The 25,931-nt window shown below is 37.1% G+C and overlaps 1 protein-coding gene and 2 long non-coding RNA genes across 3 annotated transcripts; 1 reads left to right on the forward strand and 2 right to left on the reverse strand.

The window, feature by feature from the left end:
- Positions 1-1,072: 1,072 nt before the first annotated feature.
- On the reverse strand, positions 1,073-8,431 carry LOC126824523 (uncharacterized). Its single transcript, XR_007681544.2, has 4 exons — positions 8,300-8,431; positions 5,142-5,174; positions 2,415-2,842; positions 1,073-2,039 (listed from the first exon to the last, which is right to left on the reverse strand). It is a non-coding gene; the product is annotated as an uncharacterized LOC126824523 (long non-coding RNA).
- Positions 8,432-16,200: 7,769 nt separating this feature from the next.
- On the reverse strand, positions 16,201-20,102 carry LOC126824519 (chymotrypsin-like serine proteinase). Its single transcript, XM_050553765.2, has 6 exons — positions 20,045-20,102; positions 18,692-18,872; positions 17,599-17,689; positions 17,099-17,270; positions 16,830-16,966; positions 16,201-16,362 (listed from the first exon to the last, which is right to left on the reverse strand). The coding sequence occupies exons 1-6, from the start codon at positions 20,076-20,078 to the stop codon at positions 16,225-16,227; spliced, it is 753 nt and encodes a 250-aa protein (XP_050409722.1). The 5' UTR covers positions 20,079-20,102; the 3' UTR covers positions 16,201-16,224.
- A 1,899-nt stretch (positions 20,103-22,001) lies between these two features.
- On the forward strand, positions 22,002-25,931 carry LOC126824527 (uncharacterized). The gene is made up of 6 exons (XR_007681547.1): positions 22,002-22,076; positions 23,423-23,603; positions 24,400-24,490; positions 24,828-24,999; positions 25,134-25,270; positions 25,781-25,931. It is a non-coding gene; the product is annotated as an uncharacterized LOC126824527 (long non-coding RNA).

The raw sequence follows: 25,931 nt of genomic DNA on the forward strand, positions 1-25,931 counted from the left end.
TCATCTGGATTTCCCGGCGTCGTTCCTTCTTAACAGTGATGAAAGAGGTTCTGGCTAAAAACAGCCTACAGCTGCAAATATCAAAAAAGGAAGGCAAAAGACCCTTTGCAATCCATATGTCGAATTATTCTTTGACATCCGAATGCCGAACTCTTCTGTCAAATGAGAAAGTTCATCCGGATTTTCCGGCCAGGTTCCGGTATGGTGTCTGTTTACACTGTTAGCTTTGAATAACACATGACAATTAAAAAGGGATTTTGGGTCCTTTTTTCAATAGAAGCACAAACAATTTACTATAATGTTCCGGTGGGGGCGATTAACGGCCACAAACGCGTTTCCTACTGTTCCATCCCGTGAACACAGCAACTTTAACGTGGTGCAAATTGGCCTAACCTGAATTCCAAACAACAAATGAATCGTTACGGCCGGCTAAAAATTTTACTGCGGCAAATGCATTTTTTTCTGCATTTTTTGTCCGTGAGTTAAGTAGCTTCAAAGTTGTCCAATTGTTTTGCAACCGAAATCCTTCTCTATGCCGACATAAATTTACTCATCCAATTATTAACTGATGCCCGAAAAATGTTGCACAAAGCAGGGGGCTCCAGAAAAAAATATCTTAATCCGTAGTCAATTCAGAACAAATTCGCAGTATTAAAATAAAAGCAAAGTATAATTAGTTTTTTATTTCGGGCACTTTATTTTGATAATTATATTATTTTTTGTTCACTACCTGAAAAGTTAGATTGACCCCTCTCCCCCTGGTTCGTACGCCTATGTATTGTGTCAGCTCGAAGTCGGGGAGTGATATTGGCCTAGTGGAATTGCGCTGCATCAGGGCTGTCTTACAATATAGGCTACAGGGCAAAGCAGTGCACTGGATGCCCTACCTACACAACCACTCACGGGAATCCAAATGTAAATGGTAGATAAAACTAAACATATATTTATTGTACTTGTACCTCTTAACAATATCAGTGTTTAATCTTAACTGCTGGCAAGCCCATAAGATGATAGGGAGAACTGAGACTGAGAAAATAGTACAAACATAAAACAAAAGACTAATTATTTAAGATTTGTTTTTCTTTTTATTCCAGGTTGGTTTTCCCATATAAAAGGGGATATTGCTCCATTTATAATCATAATAAAATATGAATTTTTCCACTTTAGACGTGGGCTTAAAAAGGATCTCACCCTGTTTATCTGAAACAACTTCCAGTTCGCAAAATTGTTTAAGTCACAGACAAAAGTTTCGTGTGTGGCCAGTAATATTTTTGTTTTAGTGATAAATGGTGAAATCTGTCCAATCATTGGTCATTAATTTGAAAAGGGTGACATCCTCTTTAACGCAGAACAACATTTTGTGCTCATAATACGTAATCCCATTTCATGACTTATAATTACCACTATTTACGTGGGGCTTAAAGAGGCACTCATCCTACGAGCTCGGCTTTTAACCAAAAAAAAAAAAATCCGTCGTATTGTGAAACTGTTTGTTTGGATATAACGTTAGGCAATCGCAACGTGGTAAACAAGTTAACAAAATGTTATAACGCTTTATATCGTCGTCGAGACTCCTTGTAATAAGCGACCCAAGGAAACCTGCGAAACACACAAAACCTAGCTGGAACGAAATTTTAAAAGTATGGAAACATATGTGAGTAATACCTTTTATTAAATACGTCCAGTTTCATTAAATATTCATGAAAGTTTTCGAGAAACTGCGATATATTTTTTTTTAAAAATCTGCGCCCTTTTAAATTTGAACTTTATTTTAGATAAGCATAGACTTTAAAGAATGACTACCTCTTTAACGCTCTTTTTGTATTACAAGGGAATGTTACCGTATCTGTGGGCCTTATTTTACACCCTTTCTCCCATTTCAGAGGAACATTATAATTGTGGGCTATCTAGCACCAATCATCTACGGCGCTATTACTCAAACGCGAGCGTATATTATAACGTTTACTTCTGAGACGCATCTTCAACCGTACTCATTGCGCCTTAGGTAGCAGCCAACCATGGTATTCTTGTTTTCTCACCTAAAAAGAAATGCTAAAAGATAGAAAGTGCTTATATCACACCCTATTACCGACAACTGTGACAGCTGATGAAATCCGGAACACAGATTCGAAATTTAAAAAAAATTTCTTCCACATGAAAATTTGGATTTACAATTTCTGTCTCGTATGTTCCTACGGTACTGTTGAATTGGCATCCCCGTCGTTCTCTTATAGGTGACAGAGGATAAAAAAAAATACAAAAAACACAATAGTTGACGTAGAGACGCATCCCTGTTTTTCTAAAATTTTACACTTCTTTCAGCTAAAATATGTTTCTTCAACTCTTTGTCTAGTTTAGGCAGAAAGATATTTTATTTGATAATAATAATGGATGACCATTTTGATTCAACTTACCTCCGAAGCATCTTTAAATTACAGATGACTTTAGGGACGTGCATCATCATCTTCACTATCACCATGACCGCCTTCACCATTTCCCTCTCTCTCTTCTTCATCATTGTAAGCATCTTCACAAACTTCCTCGTCCACATCTGCCTCTCCCTCCGCTTCATCATTGCTATAACCGTCTTCACCTTCTGCCTACCCCTCTTCTTCCCGAGTCTTTCTATCTCCGACCGAATCTTCTGTTTCATCTTTCTTTGACTTTTTCGAATTTTTGTTGTCAAATGGCTGATGATTGATCTTTTCATCTCCGAAAGTTGAACACGTATCAACTTTGTCTGGCTTAAGAATTGTTTTTCAATATTCGCCATTCTGATTGACAATCCCTCCGGCATTTCGGACATCATGGTGTTTTTCTCGCCAATCTGAACAGATGACTCCTACAACAATAACAATGTTACATTGTAAAACGAGAAAATAATTTGCACTTCATATGCAATTTGTTTTGTGCCCGAAGAACAAAACAAATCTGAAGACGCACAAATGCTTTCATCGTTTATTAACATGGCGGGAACTATCAGTCACTGTAAACATATATATATATAATATATATATATATAAAACGATCTAACTCTGACGATTCGTTTGATAACGATGAAAGTACTAGCCAAAATTTAATTTGTAGTGTTTTTTCTCTAATATACTATTCAAAAAAAGTAGGGGATATTTGATTTTTAAGTGTTATTAAAGTCACCTAATGAAACTGACGAAGAAACAAATGACAAAATGAAATGAAGTTCACATTCATCGATTTATTCCAAATGATCGTTAGACTAAGTAAGGCACAGACTGACCATTATAAGGGTAAAATGATACCCGGGGTCAAACAGCAAAGTTACCACAGCATCACAACCAAGTCAGTGACGGGTAAATCCTCCTCTGTTTGCCAAACAAGCATTGATCCGACGTGGCATACTCCTAATGAGACGTCTAAGGTCATTTTGGTCCAGATTGTCCCATTCCTGTTGCAACGCAGCAGCAAGTTCTTGGACATTGGCAGGACGTTGTTGACGTTGACGTAACCTCTGTCCAAGCATGTCCCAGACATGCTCGATGGGGGAGAGGTCGGGACTCAGTGCTGGCCAAGGTAATGTGGTGATGTTCTGTTGTTGGAGGTAACCTGTAACGATCCTGGCCCTGTGACATCTTGCGTTGTCATCCTGGAAGATGAAACGGCGGCCATGACGTCGTGCGAACGGCACAACATGGACTGCCAAGATGTTGTCCCGGTAGTACTGGCCTGTAACACGCCCTGCAACAACATGTAAAGCCGTTCTTCCAGCAACAGTGATGCCTCCCCACACCATAACAGAACCACCCCCAAATCGATCATGCCTGATGATGTTAACGTCTTGGAAGCGCTCGTTTCGACGACGCCACACCCTCCTACGTCTGTCCAAAAAATCAACAGTGAACCTTGACTCATCTGAAAACATCACATTGCTGATCTGATTTGAGGTGATGACACGATTTCTCAAGGCCAAGGTACGGATAAATCGATCCTGGGCTTGAGTTGTCGACCTGAGCTTGAGTTGTCGACCTGAGCGTGGTCTGTCCTGTACAGATTGTGTATCACGGTATCTGGACCATAGCCTGCTTATGACAGACTGAGAAACATTCATCGTCCGCGCCACAACCGCCTGTGTTGTGCCGATCTGTAGCATGCCAAGGGCACGTAACCTTTCATTTTGGGTAAGCCGACGCATATCAAAATTTGTTTTCTGGTCACTAAAACAATTAAACTGATGTTTCCACCCTGGAATTCAATGCCACAATGACTGTAACATTCAAAGTCAGAGTCGTGCAAATCTTGGGTTGGACCCCCATGATGATCCCAAGCATCACCTGCATTCCATGCGGTAGCTATTGGTGCGTTTGGGCGTCACATGTAACTGGAAATGTTTCTTCTGTTAGGTTCTATAGTGACTTTTTTCGTAGTCATTTGCATATTTTAGTATTATGCCCCCAAAATCAAATATCCCCTACTTTTTTTGAATAGTATACTTGAATTTTACTTTCACGGTAAACGACGAAAAGATAAAAGGTATGCCGACACAAACTGATTTCAACACTGGTTTAATAATATTTTAACATTTTAAAGTACTTTTCGTCCGTCTTGGGACTATTCATAAATAATGCCATTGTATAAACATGGACAGTATAGTAGTATATTTATACATATTTACATAGAAGCACTGGTTTTAACTGGCTATAGTTACCATTGTCTATGGTTACATAGTAAATCGGTAACTAATGGAAAAATGTACACACGAGTGGAAGATAATCCTGGGATAGATGTAAGAAAATCAATGAAGTTAATGGCCAAGTGTTACTTATTGACCATTAAGTCGAGGAACATATTATTTCGTAAAATGTCAACGGCTTTAATTTTATAAAAAGGGAAAATTTGAAGTTTACTTGTAGGTATTGTGCACATCTAAAGATATGTCTATTTACAAATAAGGGCCCATTTTCAATATTACAATCCCGTCGATGGTTGTGTACCCTATCCCGTAGATTTATGCCCGTCTCCCCGATGTAATTCGGAGGACTGGTGCATTTTTATATATATACGTTAACATGTTAAAGTACTTATTAATACAACCTAAGACTTTAGTTATACACCAATTCTATACGCAAATGGCAGATGTAAGCGTGACCATATATAAAATTTCTTACCTTACTACTGATGTTAAAGATGTTAGTAGTTCCCTGAAAAATCAAAGATGTATACCTTTTCAGAGGAAGTTGATAGAATTCACATAATAAATGCAATAACAGGACTCCTTATCAACGAGCAGACAAGTCATGCGCACTAGCAACAAAAGTACGTGTTTACAATTTATTCCCTGTCTACTAAAACAATAGTTTTTATATTTATAGACAAGGCATAGAGATATAAGATGGTTTAGAAAATATTTGTATCTTTACAAAACATTATCTATTGTTAGTATATTAGCTATGGTATGAATTTTTTTAAAACGCAAATTAATTGTTTATGAAATAGTGTGAGAATAACAGGAAAGAGGGTCTAAGTTCAAGGGTAGATTGTGTCAAAAAACATTTGACTGGAAATTTACCTATTGCGTCATTTGGTTTAGTTTGACCAATCACATGATTAATTACATCATAATTAGCCAATAGAATAATTAATGGGTGTCAATCTGAGAATATATAATTAATAGAATGCGCGTTCTAGGGTAGACAGCCATGTGGTTCTCGTAGGGAGAAGATGTAGGAATTTCCATCAGCAGACTCGCCGCATGAGAGCGGGTTAGAGAGAATGTCTTTATTCTACTATGCATTGTACCATATGTAATCAGCTATGATATATAAAATGTAAAAACGAACTGTTGCATTGTTATTCCTGGTAAGACAAACGTATTAAGAAAAGAAGTAAATACACAACGTGAAGCAGAAGCAAAGACAAATAGAGACAAATTCTAGACGATCACAAGGCTACTAAGATATGTGGAAAGAAAAGATGCATAGGATATGGCGGCCGGTTAGGATCACCCGCTCTCCACGTCTGACAGAAGACTGATGGTACTACATCGATCGTACTCAGTCGGTTTTTGCCTTTGTTTTCTTACACTGGATCACTTGGATTAAGATCCTGGTCTGGCCAGGCCATTTATGTTACAACGGGTGTAGATCTTAGTGCCAGTCATTACAAATCAATAACAGCAGACGAAACTACAACGAACTGTATTGACCATTAAAATTGTAATAAACAAAAAGAACAAACAAAATGAGGTAGATAAGGGATTGTATAGTTTACTTAACAAAAAACTAAAATGTATGTAAACTTCGATTTAAATTTCAACGTCCCAATTTAATCGAGGATTCTGCTGTTTATATCTTCCAGGAATTGCTGTCAATAGAACTACATTTCTGGGCAATGTATTTGTCTTGGTCGTGCATTTACTAATTTAATTCGCTCATAACGGAAAATATTTATAGTTTGGTAGCCAGCCAGGCTTTCTGGTGATAATATTTTACGTAGAATTTCAACAAAAAGGTAACAGTAAAATAATAATAAAAAATAATAATAATAATAAAGGCTATGCGGGTCTAAGCCTCCGCGTATTTGTGCAGCTACAAAAATTTTTAATCTCCCCACTCTTTTAAGTTTGTAATGGCACGGTCCATTTTTTGCATTTCATCAACACATCTGCGACCGAAATCTGTTTATCATCTGAACGTACCAAGTTATAGGGTGACAACTTTCGGTTATCGTCCAGTAATACCCCCAACCAACCAACCAACGGCAACGCACGGCTAGATCTATTTCTTAAAGCCAAGGTTGCTGAGATGTAAATAAGGTTATGCACGTGATTGTCGGCGAGATTGTAGGTTAGGGAACGCTTTAGGACTAGAGTTAGGGTTAGGGTTGGGATTAGCGCTAGCCCTATTTATATCTCGTGACCTTTGACCAAACTTTTGTAATAGATCTGACCGCAAATGCACCACCTTATTTTCAATCAAGAAACTTTTTAAAAACTCATTTTTTCAAACATTAAGTTATAATTTATAGCTAAAAACTCGTTATGGCGATATGGCGATATGCTTGCCAAGCACTGCGAGCACTTTTGTGTGTATGCGGGGGGGGGGGGGGCTAGAATAATTAACAATTATTACACGGGTAGTGAAATGAAATGAAATGAAATGGAGTTTAACGTCCTACTGTTCTGCGCCTAACCTGGGCTAATGAAGACGGGCATACGCCATACAGTGTGAGGGAAATTTTGCCCGGACTGCGGCACTACGGCCTACTCTTATATCGAATTCCAACTGCCAAGGGGTCTTTTACGTGCACGCCAATGTGTACACGGGTCCTCGGTTTTTCGTGCCATCCGAACGACTAGACAGCTTTCCTTGTCAGCCCCTCCCTCCTGCATCACTGACAAGGGAGAACCACGCCGGAAAATCTGGATGAACTTTCTCGGCCAATGCAGGGATCGAACATGCTAGCGTCTTACCCACTTAGCCACGCGATCCCCTACACGGGTAGTGCCCTGAAATCGGAAGTAGAATTACCAGAAGGGGTAGTGGAACGCCACCAATCCGATGTCAGTCCGCGGATCGAGCTGCCCTTATATTATATCACTCGTCTTTCGAGTTGACGCAACTCTTGTTTGGTACAGTCAATTGTTATTCAGTGTCGTTTAGCTTTATAGACGATCCCATTATTGAATGAACAGGTTAACCTCCATGGACAACCCAACTGTGATATATTTCGCCGATGCGTACCCAGATTGCATTATAGTAAAAACCTTGTTCATATATATGCCTGACGAAGTTATAGCGATAACTGATCGTCCCGATTATCAAGTCACCTATACAATCGAACAATTTAAATCCTTAAATAGTTGTAACCTCATTAAGCGAACCTTGTGATTATTTCTGAAAGTCTCAATATTTTTATTTGGAACTTTCAGCCAAAGTAATTGAGCATTTGCTTTTAATTTTGGCTTTGCATACTACACTTTATACCTACATCAGTGGAAGATTTCGCCTTGCAAAGGTGCGCAGCTACCAGAGCGTTTGAAACAGGTATTCCCAGTTTCGCCTGAGTGAATAGATCACAATATTTACATCCGCAATGAATTATTTAGCGCTCCAACATCATCTCGTATTATTTACCAAATGTTAAAAACTGTTTGACGTTTTAAAAGCAATCTCACCGAACGTAAACGATGGGAAAAATTAAGTATTCAGTAATATCCAAAATCAACAGACGTCATTTGACGACTCCAACAAATGGGCGTGGCACGTAAAAAAGACAAATTATGATATTAATTCTGTTGCATATTTAGGATAACAACGGTACCCACCTCCTTATTATTGTTGTTATTCACCTCCTCTGATTCCATTGAAAGTTGGAACTGACGAAACGAAAACTAATAAAATTAATTAATCCTCTTTAAGAGAACGACCAAATACAGTCCAGGTTATGGACCGTGTGCAAATATTAGTATGTGAGCATGCGCGTTAACAATTATTCTTTCTGACACGTGGATAGAGATTAAAATAAGTAGCTTGTCATATTAGATATAGAAAATAATATCTTTTATATCACACACATTGAGCCTTGTATACAGCAGTCTATAAATAGAATTTGTTTAGATGCATATTGCATAACGACATTCAAGGTCAAAAGGAATTTAATAATATCCTTAACCTTTAAATTATGTTGGTGTGGGTGGGGTATGGGGTAGAGGATTAAAAATATGAAAAAGAGAAGAGCAGCACACACATGCCTGTCCAACTGACAGAACTAATAGTAATATGTCAAATTACACGGCAAAAGTAGAACGTCGAGTGAGCCATTTTCGTAATAACATTTTTACGATAAAAATAATATCACCTTTGCAATAAAAATAATAGCATTTTTGCGATAAAAATAATAGCACTTTTGCAATAAAAATAAAAACATTTTGCAATAAAAATAATTTTGCATTAAAAATAATAACATTTTTGCAAGCTTAAAAAATCTGTTAAAAACTATATATTTCGTTCACAACATTTTCTGCAAAGGGAGTGGAATCCCGAAAAGTCACAGAACGCTGAATGTCGATAGGGTTCATCCACCCATGGCCCCACAGCTTCATATCAGATTTGAATCGTAGCCACTAACATGGTGACTGTATCTCTTTCACAAGTTTTTCGGCAAGGGGTGGGATAATTCCTGTATGGAAGGTCATGGAACGCTTAATATCGATACGATTTATCCCCTAATGATCGCAGAGCTGCACACCAAATTATAAAAAATACCAAATTTAAACTGTAGCCTCTATCGCTATCACTAGGATTTCGGCAGGGATGGGAGGAGGGGAGGGGTGTGTATAGCGCTTAATATCGACAGGGTTCATATGCTGAGACCAGTTTACAAATTGGTGATTGCAAATGTGAGAGTGTAGAAGCATACCACAAGCAATCCTTCATCGACTTGTCGCGACTTTAAATTCAATGGTGTTTAACGTCCTACTTTTCTGCAGCAGCAACTCCAGCATTCATGATAAAAGATGTATTGCTAACCAATTACATAAATGAATAAAACAGAATGATGGATATATAACGAATTAGGTGTGGCTCTGTTATAGTGTATCTTTGTATATATTTTATTACTATTGGTCAAAATAGCAATTGACCAATGTCCGAATTGATATTTTTTTTTTTATAAACATATTTTATTCACTATAAATGAATGGGAAATTGGGGAACAGGCAAAATGCCTATGTCAGACCCCTATCCCTATTTACAATACAAATTATATACTAATAATGAAAAGCAGTATATACAATATATACAACCCTTACTTAGTTGAGTACACCTAAAGTATTATAGTATGTAATAATAATAATAATATTAATAATAATAATAACAACAACAATAATAGTTTAAAATCGTTTAGATAAATTGAAGTATGATTGAACTGTTGTAAAGATAAGGTTATTAATTTCGTTTGTGGAGTCATGCAAGCCATAGAGTAGAGTTATGCTGTTCTTATACTCATCAGGTAATGTAGAAATGGTTTTTCGTCGAAAAGTATTGAAGTTTAAAATCGTTTAGATAAATTGAAGTATGATTGAACTGTTGTAAAGATAAGGTTATTAATTTCGTTTGTGGAGTCATGCAAGCCATAGAGTAGAGTTATGCTGTTCTTATACTCATCAGGTAATGTAGAAATGGTTTTTCGTCGAAAAGTATTGAAGTTTGGACAGTGTAAAAGATAGTGTTCGCTATCCTCGAAAAGGTGACCACAATTGATATCGCGCTAATCTTTCAGGTCTTTTAACTGTTTAGGTTTATACTTAATGTAACGATATATATTACGTAATTATGGTTAACACGCGTTCTTGCTATGTCGATATCTTCTTCTGTATTAAACATCTGTTTCCTATGTACAATTTAATATCTCTGATCAAATATTATTATATAATTATTTTTATCCTAGGCTTGTATATATGTTCTATATTCTACTGTATCTTTAGTCTGGTGACCGGCTCGCACTAGCGATACCAATCTCGTTATTGTGACCGTTAGCCAGTTTTGGACACTCGTTTATTAAAAGTACAATTTTAACTATTGATCTGAGTTTTCGTCGTTAGTGTTGGTATAAGCTACAACCCCCAGAAAACAGCACTTTGGCAGCTCGATGCCGGTAATGCTTAGTCATTCTAGAAAACCTGACAATGACAACGTTTATTTGAATAGTTTACTATTTGTACAATACTAGTTGTACAATATCCTAAAAGTTAATTCGTCCTTAACTTTTCAAACCAGCACAACCCGTTTTACTGTTCGTTTTAATTATTTTTATGACGCATACAATTTTGTGCGACAAATTAGAAGAATAAACGAAACTAACTTGTAGTCTTAATTTAAAATTAAAATGTAATGTTCACGATACGGTGATTTCTGGGAAAAGCCTGTTTGCTGTTGATTTTCATGTCTTTAATTTAGTTTAAACATGATCTATTTCTAACCCATATATCTCGTTTTAATCTTGGCAATTCAAATCTAATTAATCTTTATAAGCTTACTTGTTTGCAGAGTAAGCTTACTCTTCCGGACACCTGTTACCACTGTTTGTTATATATTTTGTACACGGTGATCAGTCCATTTGCTGATTACACTATTTAGCCTATACTTGTTCGTACTTGTTTTTTTTTTATTTTTAATAAATAATAACACATTTTAATCCATGTCTTTAAACATTATAATATACTTTTATAATTTGTTTGTTTGTTTTGTTCTATTCGCAAATGTTCATGTCAATCAAAGAATTGAGATTAAACAACATTCCAATCTTATCACCGAACTGTTTATCTAGAACAGTCATAAAGAAGACCACGGTCGCTGAACACCAAGTTGTGGAGAACACAGCGAATAACAGTATATCCATTGTACAACAACTTCCGCGGTAGCGGTCTGATTTGCATCGCATTGTTTTACTGATGATTTTCACTCCCCTTGACCACTTGTTCGTCTGGGAAATCTCGTCCTTAATTTTATTCTGGCATGTACATTTCCAATCCGCATTCCTCTTTCTCTTGTACAGCAAAACAATAGTGGTTAGAACCGCCAGACCACTCAGCATTAACAGACAACTGATCTAGGCTGTTATAAACACCAACTTTGAAGATGTTTGTGGGAGAAGGTTGCTCACGGTTGTCAAAAACACAGCAAGTGCAAACAAAACTGTGATGAAAAAAGACGTCTTCTCTCTAGAATCATCTGGTAGCCAAAATTAACATATTTCTCCGTTTGAATTTAAAGTGATAGTTTTAAAAACGATATGCCGTGATCCTCTTTAGGACTGACACTGGGAGAGATCAGCTTCCATTCACCATTGGGTTTAAATACAGAATAATTTGTTAATTCATCATTATGCTGAAGCTGAACTTCCTCGCTAGTTAAATGCAAAGGTGCAATCGTTAGTTGACACTCCTGGGTATCAAATGGATATATGGATACGTCCAATGAACATGTCACCGTTATTTTGTTGGTTGGTTTCCATGCGACTTGACCATCATGATAGATAGTTAGTCGGTACCGATCTTCGCCAAACATGTGTCCATCCTCGAGGGAACTTACTATATTCACATATGGTTTCCATATATTAAAAGAATCAAACTGCATCTTATTGCTCCCACCATAGAGACTTGGAACCCATTTTAAAAATTCGTCTGTCCAACTCAAAGAAAAGGAACAGGATACAGTTAAATATTGCTGGATCTCGTTCAGTTCAACCAAATCTTTTGGCTGTGATTGTAACGTGGCCTTATAGAAGTGCTATAATTTGTCAAGAGTGCATTTTGTAAGGTTCGCAAATCATCCGAGGTACCGCCAACATGGCAGAACCAAACAATGTATCTGACGAATGCCAGTGATGACATAATAATTGCCCTTGATTGTTGACACCGAGCCACAGGAAATAAGATCAACTGTGTAAATAAAAATCTAATTTGGTCAAAAGTCTTCTCTTTCGTTCTCTCACAGTTGCTCAGATGGCTGTCCTGTTCTCGTTCGTCTACATTTCGTTTGTGCACCAAAAATAAAATATTAAATAATCTTCCCGGTGAGCTTTTAACGACCCCATGCTTAAATCCACATCACACTACGCGACATTTAATCTTGTACTGAAATTGTTTGAGATGGAAAAGTTAATCACACACTTCGGGGATGTCTATAAGGACTTGTCGTGATTTTAGATGTCTTTCCGATGTCTATGGCATTTTTGCGAATTTTTCGGCAATGAAACAAGAGTTAAATCCAACAAATAAACCCAAAGTATGGTGAGCTTTAGGTTCATTTATTTACCCATATCAACAGACACCGTCGTTACCATTTGCTATTATTACTAATAGAAACAAAGGTGATGCTTAAGAATTAGGTTTTAAAAGTCAGGTTAAGCATTCATTTTCGAATATTTGGATAAACCACACAGAATTTATAACTTGCATCAATAAAAGTTGGGATTTTACCGTTTGGTGAACTGATAATTGATATTTCATTAATGAAATTAATCAACGTAATCGATCCTAAAAGCTGACATTTAATAAAATGCACGAATCTCTAAAACTAAAATAATAATAGAGACAATTGCTACTGACCTTGCGAATTAAAAACAAATCATAATGTGTGGAAGAGAGAGAGGGAGAGAAAGGGGTGTTAACGTCCACTCGACACAAACTAGGTCATTTCTGGACTAACATGGTTTAATTTTATTTCAATAATTCGCTTGCGCTTATAGGAGTCCCTAGCAGTGGGAGAAAACCGGGGGCCCCGGAGAAAACCCACGAGGTTGGACAAAAGACCCTATTTCTTGTCGCGTACAACCGGAGAATCGAAACCACGCCGGTTGACTCAATGACAGACCTTATGATACAGCGCGCACGTGCTAACCATTCCCTCCCCCCACAACTTCTAGAAGGCATGATGGTGTCTGAGAACTGAAAAGCCAGCCCCCAAGTGGTCTCCCTTATACCAAAAACCACCTAGCGAATCCAGACCCACTTCTGTATAAAATGGGATATTCTTTCCTCGGACCTTTCATCCATCAGAGGGCTAATAATGAAACTCCGTTCTTTTTCTCAGAATTGGCCCCATGTCATCTTTTCCAGTCTTATGCTGTTGTTGGGATTCTACAGTCTAATTGCTGTGTATATGTAGGGCTAGTTGGCCACTATAGCTATGTCAATCGACGAACTGAGGCACAGTAATAGTACGGTAGGGTCTGTCTATCAGAAAAGAATTAGTAGAAACAGAAAATTGCCCATGTAAATTATAATGAATGTGATATCGAAATCCTTCTATGGCTTGGTTTAGTTGAAAGCATAACACGAATCGTTTTATTTTTGGACATATTTAATGTGTTTTTGTGTATGAGCTGATTATATCTGATAATGTGTTAGCGCAACTTGTTAATATACTGTTTGAAATGTAATTTATAAATAATTTATATACAGGGCGACTGAAATTCAACGCCCATGTGTTGGTTAGTGAAGCTATACAATTTTATGTATCATGTAACCACAAATATCACATGAGCATACGTTATTGACCTACAAAAACGCCCTTGTTTAGTATATGTTATGTAACCACAAATATCACATGGGCATACACAGCTGCATAACAGCATAAATTGTGAACGTTTGTAAATAACGCACAAAAACTTGTGCCTTAATCCATGAAGACTCTTTCCCTTCTTACCAGGCACCTTTTCCAATATTTTAGACGCTATTGACCTAAAAAAACGCCTTTGTTTAGTATGATAGTATGATATGTCCATGGTGTTTATTCATGCAGCTAACCACTCATATGATGGATATTGAAAGTAGGCAAGTCTCTAACTCAGTATGATCTAAAGTCTTCGACATTGAAATCTCGAATTATTTATCAATTTAAATTGATGTTGTGGTCTTACCGGGAAAAGACGGGCTTCTGATATCCAATATTTAAGACATAATAAAAATTTTACCATTGGTACACTACTTGTACCATAATGCGTTTCAGCGCCATTTGTAACAAGGGACTCGAATAACAAGGCTAGACATATTCCACAAGCCATATCAAGCGGTGACTTCATATTCTTATCTGGAGAGCATGCGCAATAAATACTATCGGTACAGACTGGAATAACCAGACGCTAGAGATTGCCATTCGATTGAGACTTCTGGCGTATATCGCCGAACATAACTGATTAGAAATTACATTAAAAACGGAAACGATTGAATGTAAATCAGTTTATATACATTCATATTACATTATTATATGCGTTGTACCCATTTGTGTTAATTTCTAGGTCCCAAATATTAGAGATTTAGCTCCTTTAATACACTGCAAGATACAGGTTTTTACGTGATTGTTTAGTAATGAAGATTTTCTAAGCGGGGATCGGAGTTACCAACGGCAACAAACTTTTTGCGTGTAAAGTGTCGACTATATAGAGTTAATATCTTTCTCATTTAAATGTGACGCGTTCGTATGTATCATTATCCAATCGCCAATTCTTTGAAATGACAACTATATAGGGTCAATTTCTTGCTCACTTAATGTGACGCCTTCGTATGTATCATTATCCAATCCCAAATTCTTTGAAATGACAACTATATTGTAAGGACTTTTACGTATCGAAAAGGGTATTTCATTATGAAAACACTCGAAAAGAAATATCTACATCAACTGTCCTGAAAGGTAAATAAAAAAACCCCTAAAACAACGTGGTGCCTGTCCATTAAAACTTTTGGTAAACTAACAGTCCAATACATCACGGTCCCTTCTGCCATCACCAGTGGCCATATTAGTTCGGTCCATGAAAGCTTACCTGTTCATGGAGTAAATTTGATCTCTTGGAGGGCTAAAGTATACTGATCACCCTACCGCACTAATTAACATCACTACTTCTCTATTTTGAAGATTTCAAATATATTACGATTTTTGAAAACGTCTGTTATATAACTGTTTCAATGCAAAAAATGCACTCGGTTGCCCAAAATACATTTTCAGAAAACTAAACATGGTTGACTGAGTATCGGTGATAAAATTCTGCAATTGTGGCGATCAAAAAATCCTACTAAATATTTGCGAGGCTAGATATGGTCATTATCTCTAGAAAGGTTGAATTGTATATAATATGTATGTGGTAAATTTATCACCGAATGTATGGTTTAGTAACTATTTGATAAAGATTTCATTATGTTGTCTAAATTATGATTTAGATCATAATTTTCAGACAAGGTAAATACACCATTGCTCGATATTTTGGCACTTAAATTTCATACGTTCACGGACTTTTATGTCTGAAACTGTTAAAATTGGGATGGTCCCTTTAACATTTTAAACAAATTTTGTTGCCCAATAGTCTTGCAAGTTGTCGCACTGACGTCCCGATAATGTGTCATCTTTTTGTTGTATTGACATGTCGAGGTCCCGTTGTAAAATGTATCTAGTGAACACAACGTTCTTAAACCTTTTCTCAGTGCAATCGCTGATATCCCAAACATGCTATTCATGACGTGTGTGTGTGTGTGGGTGGGTGTGTGTGTGTGTGTGTGTGGGGGGGGGGGGGTCCGCCATAGATTCGTTACAGGCTTCACTGGAAGTTTTCACTGGTATGTATAGAAGACACAATACTTAAAAAAAATCATTAAATCCACGTTTATATTTGATTATGTAAATAAATTCTCATAGGCATTCCGATTGATGTATTTCATTTATTTCAGCGGAAAATAACTCATCTTATAGATTTATCTTAAATAGTAGCAATCCAGTTAAGGTATTGTGATACTCGAGTATACACACTAGGATAGGTGCCTGGACATCCAGACGCTCCCCATGATGTAACTCCAGCCAAATAACCATTACAGATCATAGGTCCACCACTATCACCCTGCAGTTAAAATACCATATTCGACTAATATCACCGTCACTTATTAGTTAAAATTTTACATTACCCGGAAGTTAAAATATATTCCACTAATATCACCGTCATCCTATAGTTAAAATATTATATTATTGTCACCCTGGGATTACATATTACATTATTATCACCCTGAAGTTAAAATATATCGCGATTTTACCAATAATATGCTTGTTATTAAACAGTACGTCAACGTTCTGGTGTTCAATTGTAGGGTATGACTATTATACTAATTGTCATTAATATACCCAACATACAGTTATATCGTCTGTACCATATCCTATTAAAATGATCAGTGAAGTAAGGACCAACATGACGTGGTGGCAGTGATGACAGTATTGATATATATGGAGATCAAGTATTGTCGAACTTAACCACGAGTCAATGGTTATCAATGCGGGTATAGTTTACTGACGAGAGAATATAAAATATCTTACGTTACAGGCTGATTTTCCTGTTTCATGAACACAGATATGTCCACTGTTGATACTGCTACCCCATCTACTGGTGCATTCACTGTTAGAGATTTTATTCATAGATACATATTGAAGGGTGTTTGGTAGACTACCACCACCTGAATAACAAGTTATAGGAATGGGTGATTATAAATCTAACAAAACAGTACTGATCGCAAGTTTATAATCTATAAAAATAATAGGTTTTTATGCTTATATATTGAGATAAGTTTCAACAAATACTGACTCACCTACTGTTCTACCCCATCCACTGATTGTACATTTTTGACCAGTAAAACTTGATCCATATGGAGCCAGAGTAACAGTGCTGACAGCTGAACTTCCGGTATTGGCATTGGATGCAAGTCTCATAACAGAAATATCGTTAGGGTATCCATTAGCATTACCATTGTAGTTAGGGTGCTTGAAAATAAAGAAACCCCAAATGTTCAAAGTATTGCACATCACTGATATTAATTTAAAACCTGGACCTAGAAGCGCATCCATCGTGTTTGGAACATTCGGTTATAAGCGGAACCGCAATCAGCTCTTGTTGTTCGAAAACAAAAAATAAAAGGATTATCAAAACGCTGGAATATATAATTACGAATTGTTTCTTTTGTTAAATTGTTACTTTTGCCTATTACTTCTTTGGTTCGGGTTAAAAATAAAATCGTTTATTTCATTGGCTTTACTCATGGGTTGTAACTGACATGCGTGTATATCTGTCAGTTATATTTAAATTACTTACGTTTACAATAGAACTGATATAAATGACCTGTTCTGTACCATCATTGTTGTTTAATCTGTGGTCACCAAGAACAACTCGATATGACCCGGGACTGACAAAAATAAACAATAAGAGTCAGCATCATTGGTTATTTACGTTGTTAAAAAATAATAACAACAGGTCAAGTATTTGATATTTATATAATAGACATGATTGAGGTTTAATATCCGATCATTACAATAGATTAGGTATTTTGAGAGAAATAAATATAATGGTATTTTGTATGTCTATGGCTACGTGCAATATGAGAATTTTGACAGTTGAGCGTTTTTGAGGATTTTTAGATGCAGGCAAATCTGTACACCTAGGGTTAACGTTCCATCCGAATGACTAGATGATTTTATGGTTACGCGTGCTATGCGAGGAGGGAGAACTTTAACCGGACAACGTTGATTGGACCTATTATTCGTCGATTTTTAATTGTCTTTAATTGTACACCAATGTGTACATCTGAGGTTTACGTCCCATCCGAACAACTAGATACGCGTTTCTTGTCAGCCTGGCAGGTACCATCCCTGACAAGTGAATCCCGTCCACACCGGGATTCGAGCTAGGAAATTTTCTAGTCAGTGCCCTGATCTCTCGATTACCATGGCCGATTTTTATCAACAACTACCTGTAAAATCACGACAACCCGCATTAATGCAAAGGATCGGTTGCGATACCAAGATGGTGTAATTTAACACGCACACACGGCCCAATGCTGGAATAACAGGCTGAACATTTTGTTAACACATAGGTATATTTAACTGTTGAAAAACACAGAGGGAGCTGGAGATGGAGAAAATATGCGAGTTCAAAACCAACCGTGAAATTGCAGTGATGACAGACGTTTTATGATCTAAAACGTGTGCTAGAAAGCACACCCTGGGAAACAACAACGTAAATGTAGATGCCATACAGTATGCTATTATGATCATATTGCTACTGCCTACTCTAATATCAATTACCATTTGTCAGAGCACCCACAGCGACACGTCAATGGTATGCACGTGTGTTCGTGCCGTTAAATGAAGATGTAACAAGAAAAACAATTTAAAAGAAAAAGTTAAACCTGTTGGGAGAAACACAATGGGCAGCGGTTAAAACTCGGTTGCTGGAAATCAAACTTCCACCACAGATATGAGACCAGCTGCTTCCAGAACTTCTCTGAAGAGACGCTTGCCAAGGAAATTGTCCGGCATAAGCATTGGATCCTCCAACAATTTTTTGTGATACTTCACTGGCGACAAGGCCTGCAAAAATATAATTCCCCATTATATATGTTACTTTATCAGAATTTATCCAGGATTGCTCTGTAATCACTATATATACCGGATATATACCTTACGTGCAACACATGTATTCTGATTGGTGGATAGATTATGGAAGCTAGCAAAACTAATCACAATTTATTTTTACTAATTAATTTAAATTATTTCTAGTTATTCGCTATTTACAATACCCAATTTGTCAGAATAAAATTCATCTGTTTGTCATGTTCTTGAGGTCAGCTATTATTTAAAATATCAATACAGGGTAAACTTTCAAGGCCACCATCGGAATCCACCCCGGGAATGTTAAGAGTGGGGGACTTTTTACGTGCATTTCAGTTTTCCCTTTCAGACCCTGTGTTCTGCTAAACTAACAAGGGAAAAGGCTTGAAAATCGCAAGGAACTTAACCAGCCAACGTCAGGATCGATCGCACCATAGTCATCAAGCCTGTTATATTAAAACTTACGTTATATTGCAGTGCAATATGAAATTTACTTGGTTCTGATTGGTCAAATCATGACGTAAATGGTATGTATGGGATTTTGGCAACCAAGACAATGTTACAGCCACTTTCTGGGTCGTGGTGTTGAGCTGTTTTGCATACCGCTTAGCCAGCTGCCCCAATGGCGTGCTTGTGTGGTCTGTCATTTTCAAACTGATCCTTTTCATCCCAAACATTTGTCTGCGTTATCACCCTAGGTAATAGTACCCTTTAGTGCTGTCCTGTGAGAAAGCGAAGGTTAATCCCCTATAATCAATCGGACAATAATTCAAGCAGGGTTAAATGATCACAATCGAATCTGGGATGTTTATTTTGAGCTCAGTATCACGAGGTAGATTTTTTATATGACACCAGTAGTAAACTCAACCCACCTCGACTATGTATATGTCACCAGTAGTAACATGACGGAGTAGACAACTAAACTCAACCCATCTTGATAATGGATAAGTCACCAGTAGTAACACGACAGAGTAGACAACTAAACTCGACCCATCTCGACAATTTATATGACACCAGTAGTAACACGGCGGAGTAGACAACTAAACCCAACCCATCTCGACAATTTATATGAAACCAGTAGTAACACGACGGAGTGGGCAACTTAACTCACCCCCTCGCCAATTTATACTATACAGATTAAAACAACTTACCAGCTAAAGCAAAGATACACAACAGAAGTTTCATCTTGGATGGTTTTATCAGTCTGTATTCAGATGATGGCAATCCAGACAAAGAAACGGGCTGTATTTATATCCAAAACGTAAAACACGGTTGCCATAAAATGGTGCATAAGGAGCGGAAAAATAACAGATGTTTATTGTTTTTGACCGTCTTAATAGGTACTTGGGATAAGTTTAGGCGGACTCACGGAACTAGCGACGTGCTATTTCTATATGACCATAATCTGCAGTTCAATTATTACCGCTCAAATAACAAACTGTAAATTGTATCCCTTAAAATTCCATGGCTTTCGGAACATTGCCCTCATAGACAAAAGCAAGTTCATTCCTCTGACTAGAAAACAAGGGCAGAATTCTAACTTGTTAGCCCTGGGTCCAATTATAAAATACCTTATAAACTAGCTAAACAGCCAGTTTCCCAATATTATAACACGAAGGGTGGGTGTCACTTAAACACATTCAGTTACGTAATTTGTCGCGTATAAACAACATAATAAAGAGACATTAGAACGTGTTTCCAAATACTTAAATATGCAATGTGTAAGATTTTGATATAGAGCTGATAGTTCTCGCTATAATAGTTTTAAAAAATGATAATGAAAAGGGAAAATGTTGAAAATTTTAGTCGAATAACTTTATTCTGAGCGGAGTTATTGTCAATTGCAGAACATTGTAGTCACTATTGTCATTACTACCGTTATTACGACAATAAACAAAGTCTTGATTATCCATTTTTAAATTAAATCATTAGGTGCCAATCGTATTTAAATGTGTTGAAAAACTATGGCACCCTATGGAAACCAGGGTTGATTATGGTCTTGGCATGTTCATAAATGTTTAATTAATAATTTACAGGGCAAGTTTAGCCCTTAAATAATGCAGCTTTAAATAATGTATTTTTAAAATGCAGATTTCTCATTGGCCAAGAACTCAAATATCTGCTGCTATATTAAACCTCGCTCAATGAAAATTCTTAACGCTCGAATACTTTATTTTAGGGTCCTAACACAACAAACATATGGACATAATAAAAGTAATTTAATGGTTTGATTTTTGGTTGCAGGTGAATGTAAGAATAAAATTATGTCAAATAAATTTCAGTTATTTTCTGACTGAATGGGACAATGGCGCTTTAACATGTTTATTAATGTTTTAGCGATATTCGAGATTCTATCCAAATTATCGCCCTTATTGTTAAAATTGTTTGACGTTCTAGACGCGAACACCGTTAAGGTCGATCGTCTTTCTTGTAAATATTTTCCGGCGTGGTTTCCCCTTGTCAGTGATGCAGGACGGAGGGCCTAGCAAGGACAGCTGTCTAGTCGTTCGGAAGGGACGAAAAACCGAGGTCCCGTGTACATATTGGCGTGCACGTAAAAGATCCATTGACAGTTGGAATTCGATATAAGAGTAGGTCGTAGCGCCGCTGTCCGGGCAAAATTTCCCTCACAGCACACTGTATGGCGTATGCCCGTCTTCATTAGCCCAGTTTAGGAGCAGAACAGTAGGACGTTAAACCCCATTTCATTTCATTTCATTTCTTTCTTGTAAATCATTTTCAGTGAAGCCTGTATCATAATAACAGGACAATGGTTCAGTCACTTGATTTGATATTTGTTGTTTAGTTCTTGTAATGTCTATATAGTTTGTCTTGTCCGCATGTTTGTCTCGTCGGTTTTTTTTTGCGTGTAGTACGGTTCTCTTGTACTTACTATTTAGAAGTAGACTTAAAGAAAAAATGTATGTTACAAGATTTATTGACATAAGTGTCGACACAGATCATATATATTTCAAAGCACTACAGAATTATAAATTAATTCCAAGTATTTATTAAGACGGTCAAAATAATAAACATCTGTTAATTTTCCTCTCTTAAAAAACCGTATTTACGGTGACTTTTTGGTATAAATACATGTCTCATTGTCTGGATCGCCATCATCTGAATACAGGCTGATAAAATCAACCAAGATGAAACTTCTTTTGTGCTTCTTTGCTTTAGCTGGTAAGTTGTTTTAATCTCTACAGCATAAATTGTCGGGATTAGTTGTGTTCGAGTCTATATGCAACCCGTGTTAGATAAAAAAATTTACTCCGTGATATTGTGCTCGAATAAACGTGTTTCAATTAGAAGTTAAACACGCCCAGCGTGCACGTAAAAGATCCCTTGGCAGTTAGAATTCGATATAAGAGTAGGCCGTAGCGCCGCTGCCCAGGCAAAATTTCACTCATAGCACAGTGTATGACGTATGCTCGTCTTCATTAGCCCAAGTTAGGAGCAGAACAGTAGGACGTTAAACCCCATTTCATTTCATTTCATAAACACGCCCAGATTCGAATGTTGGGAGGGGGAGGGGTTATTGACCATTTAACCCTGCTTGAATCAGATTGACTTATAATAGATGTTAACGTCCGCTGTCTCACAGTGTGATATCACAGACTAATACTAGAGATTTCTCGATATGGCAGACACGTGTTTCGGATTAAACGGACCAGCACACCTCTATGGCCCCAGATAGTGGGGTACAAATGGCGCTGTCTTGGTGACAAGCCCCTACACGCCATTTACGTCATGATTTTCTCAATCACAACCAACGAGTCGAAACCTACAATTAGAGAATACAGAGTGCCACCAAACATAACAAAGCAGGAGAGAGAGAGAGAGAGAGAGAGAGAGAGAGAGAGAGAGGTGGGGTTTAACGTCCACTCGACACAAACTAGGTCATTTCGGGACTAACACGTGGTTCAATTCTTTTTCAATAATTCGCTTGCGCGTAGGGGTCTTTAGCAGTGCGAGGAACCGAAGGACCCAGAGAAAACCCACGAGACTGGACAGGCGACCCTACTCCTTGTCACGTACAACCGGGGAATCGAAACCACGTTAGTTGATACAACGCGCACGTGCTAACCATTCGGACATCCATCACCCCCCGCCCCTCCATAACAAACCAACATATAACCATTTTGTTTGTAAACAAAAACTTGTGAGGGGTTTGCGGTTGGAAGGCCAAGATTTCGCAGTGTACTGTATTTATAAATAACAGCTATCTTTAAAAGGCATATATCTGAATTCTTTCGAATCTTAAAATAAAGGAATAAATTAATGAGATATGTGAGCATATAAAGTGATCTACATTCAATTTTATCAATACACATAATCTGTTATACGATGTAATCAGCAGTCATATTTCGTTAGCCATCTTTGAAAAGATACACGTGTTCTTTTTTTGACAGCAGCAGAAGGTTTTAAGATAGTGTAACATCTATATTGAAGTAAGGTATAATGTTTACAAAAAGAACTGGCTAAATTTCGTGAAAATAAAATATATAATGTGAATTATATTTTTGCAGGCCTTGTCGCCAGTGAAGTATCACAAAAAATTGTTGGAGGATCCAATGCTTATGCCGGACAATTTCCTTGGCAAGCGTCTCTTCAGAGAAGTTCTGGAAGCAGCTGGTCTCATATCTGTGGTGGAAGTTTGATTTCCAGCAACCGAGTTTTAACCGCTGCCCATTGTGTTTCTCCCAACAGGTTTAACTCTTTCTTTTGAATTGTTTTTCTTGTTACATATTTTAACCACATGGGTGACTAACGAACACGCGTGAATACCATTGACAAATCATTGTGGGTGCTTTGACAGTTGGCGATTTCATTTACCTGGTTGGTCACACATTTTAGATCATAACGTCTGTCATCAATGCAGACTTGGACTCCAGGTTCCACTGTGTTTTTCAACACCTAAATACACGTACGGGTTAACAAAATCCCGCATTGGGTCATGTGCACGTTAATTCACATCATCTTCATGGTATCGTAATTGATCCTTTGTATAATGCAGTTTGTCGTGATCCTTTGTATAATGCAGTTTGTCGTGAACAAGGACAGCTGTCTAGTCGTTTGGATGGGACGAAAAACCGAGGTCCCGTGTACATTTTGGCGTGCACGTAAAAGATCCCTTGACAGTTGGATTTCGATATAAGAGTAGGTCGTAGCGCCGCTGCCCGGGCAAAATTTCCCTCACAGCACACTGTATGGCGTATGCCCGTCTTCATTAGCCCAGTTTAGGAGCAGAACAGTAGGACGTTAAACCCCATTTCATTTCATTTCATTTCAGTTTGTCGTGATTTTACAGGTAGTTGTTGATAAAATCGGCAGTGGTAGTCGAGAGATCAGGACACTGACTAGAATATCCACTAGTTCAAATCCCAGTGTGGACGGTTTCACTTAAACCCCAATCATGTCTATTACATAAATATAAAATACTTGACCTATTATTTAATAACGTATGTAACCAATGATGCTGACTCTGGTTGTTTATTTTTATCAGTCCCGGGTCATATCGAGTTGTTCTTGGTGACCACAGATTAAACAACAATGATGGTACAGAACAGGTCATTTATATCAGTTCTATTGTAAACGTAAGTAATAATTTACACAAAACTGACAGATATACACGCATTCCACGAATAAAGCCAATGAAATCAATAATGTTATTTTTAACCCAAACCAAAAAAGTAAAAAGCAAAAGTAACAATTTAACTGCACATTTTCCTTTACCCATTCGTAAGTATGGATTCCAGCGGTTTGATAATCTTCTCTTTTTTTTTCTTTTTATTTTCGAACATCAAGTGCTGATTGAGGTTCCGCTTATAATCGAGTGTTCCAACCACGATGGATGCGCTTCTAAATCCAGGTTTTAGATTAATATTAATGATGTGCAATGCTTTGAACATTTGGGATTTCTTTATTTTCAAGCATCCTAACTACAATGGTAATGCTAATGGATACCCTAACGACATTTCTGTTATGAGACTTGCATCCAATGCAAATACCGGAAGTTCAGCTGTCAGCACTGTTACTCTGGCCCCATATGGATCAAGTTTTACTGGTCAAAAATGTACAATCAGTGGATGGGGTAGAACAGTAGGTGAGTCAGTACTGTTTGAAACTTATCTCAATATATAAGCATAAAAACATATTATTTTTATAGATTATAAACTTACGACCAGTACTGTTTTGTTAGATTTATAATTGCACCCATTCCTATAACTTGTTATTCAGGTGGTGGTAGTCTACCAAACACCCTTCAATATGTATCTATGAATAAAATCTCTAACAGTGAATGTACCAGTAGATGGGGTAGCAGTATCAACAGTGGACATATCTGTGTTCATGAAACAGGAAAATCAGCCTGTAACGTAAGATATTTTATATTCTGTCGTCAGTATACTGTCCCCGCATTGATAACCATTGACGTTTGTACTTTGATTCGTTGTTAAATTCGACAATACTTGATCTCCATATCAATACAGTCATCACTGCAACCATATCATGTTGGTCCTTACTTCCCTGATCATTTTAATAGGATATTGTACAGATGATATAACTGTATGTTGGGAATATTAATGACGATTAGTATAATAGCCATTATCCTATAATTGAATACCAGAACGTTGACGTACTGTTTAATAACAAGCATATTAGTGGTAAAATTAGCTTTATATTTTAACTTCAGGGTTATAATAATGTAATACTTAACTCCAGGGTGACAATAATGTAATATTTTAACTATAGGATGACTGTGATAGTGGAATATATTTTAACTTCAGGGTAATGTAATTTTTTAACTATAAAGTGACGGTGATATTAGTCGAATGTGGTATTTAATTGCAGTGTAATAGTAATGTAATATTTTATTTTAACTGCAGGGTGACAGTGGTGGACCTATGATCTGTAATGGTTATTTGGCTGGAGTTACATCATGGGGAGCGTCTGGATGTCCAGGCACCTATCCTAGTGTGTATACCCGAGTATCACAATACCTTAGCTGGATTGCTTCTATTTAAGATAAATCTATAA

This window comes from Patella vulgata, chromosome 6, assembly GCF_932274485.2.
Source record: "Patella vulgata chromosome 6, xgPatVulg1.2, whole genome shotgun sequence".
Classification (NCBI taxonomy): domain Eukaryota; kingdom Metazoa; phylum Mollusca; class Gastropoda; family Patellidae; genus Patella; species Patella vulgata.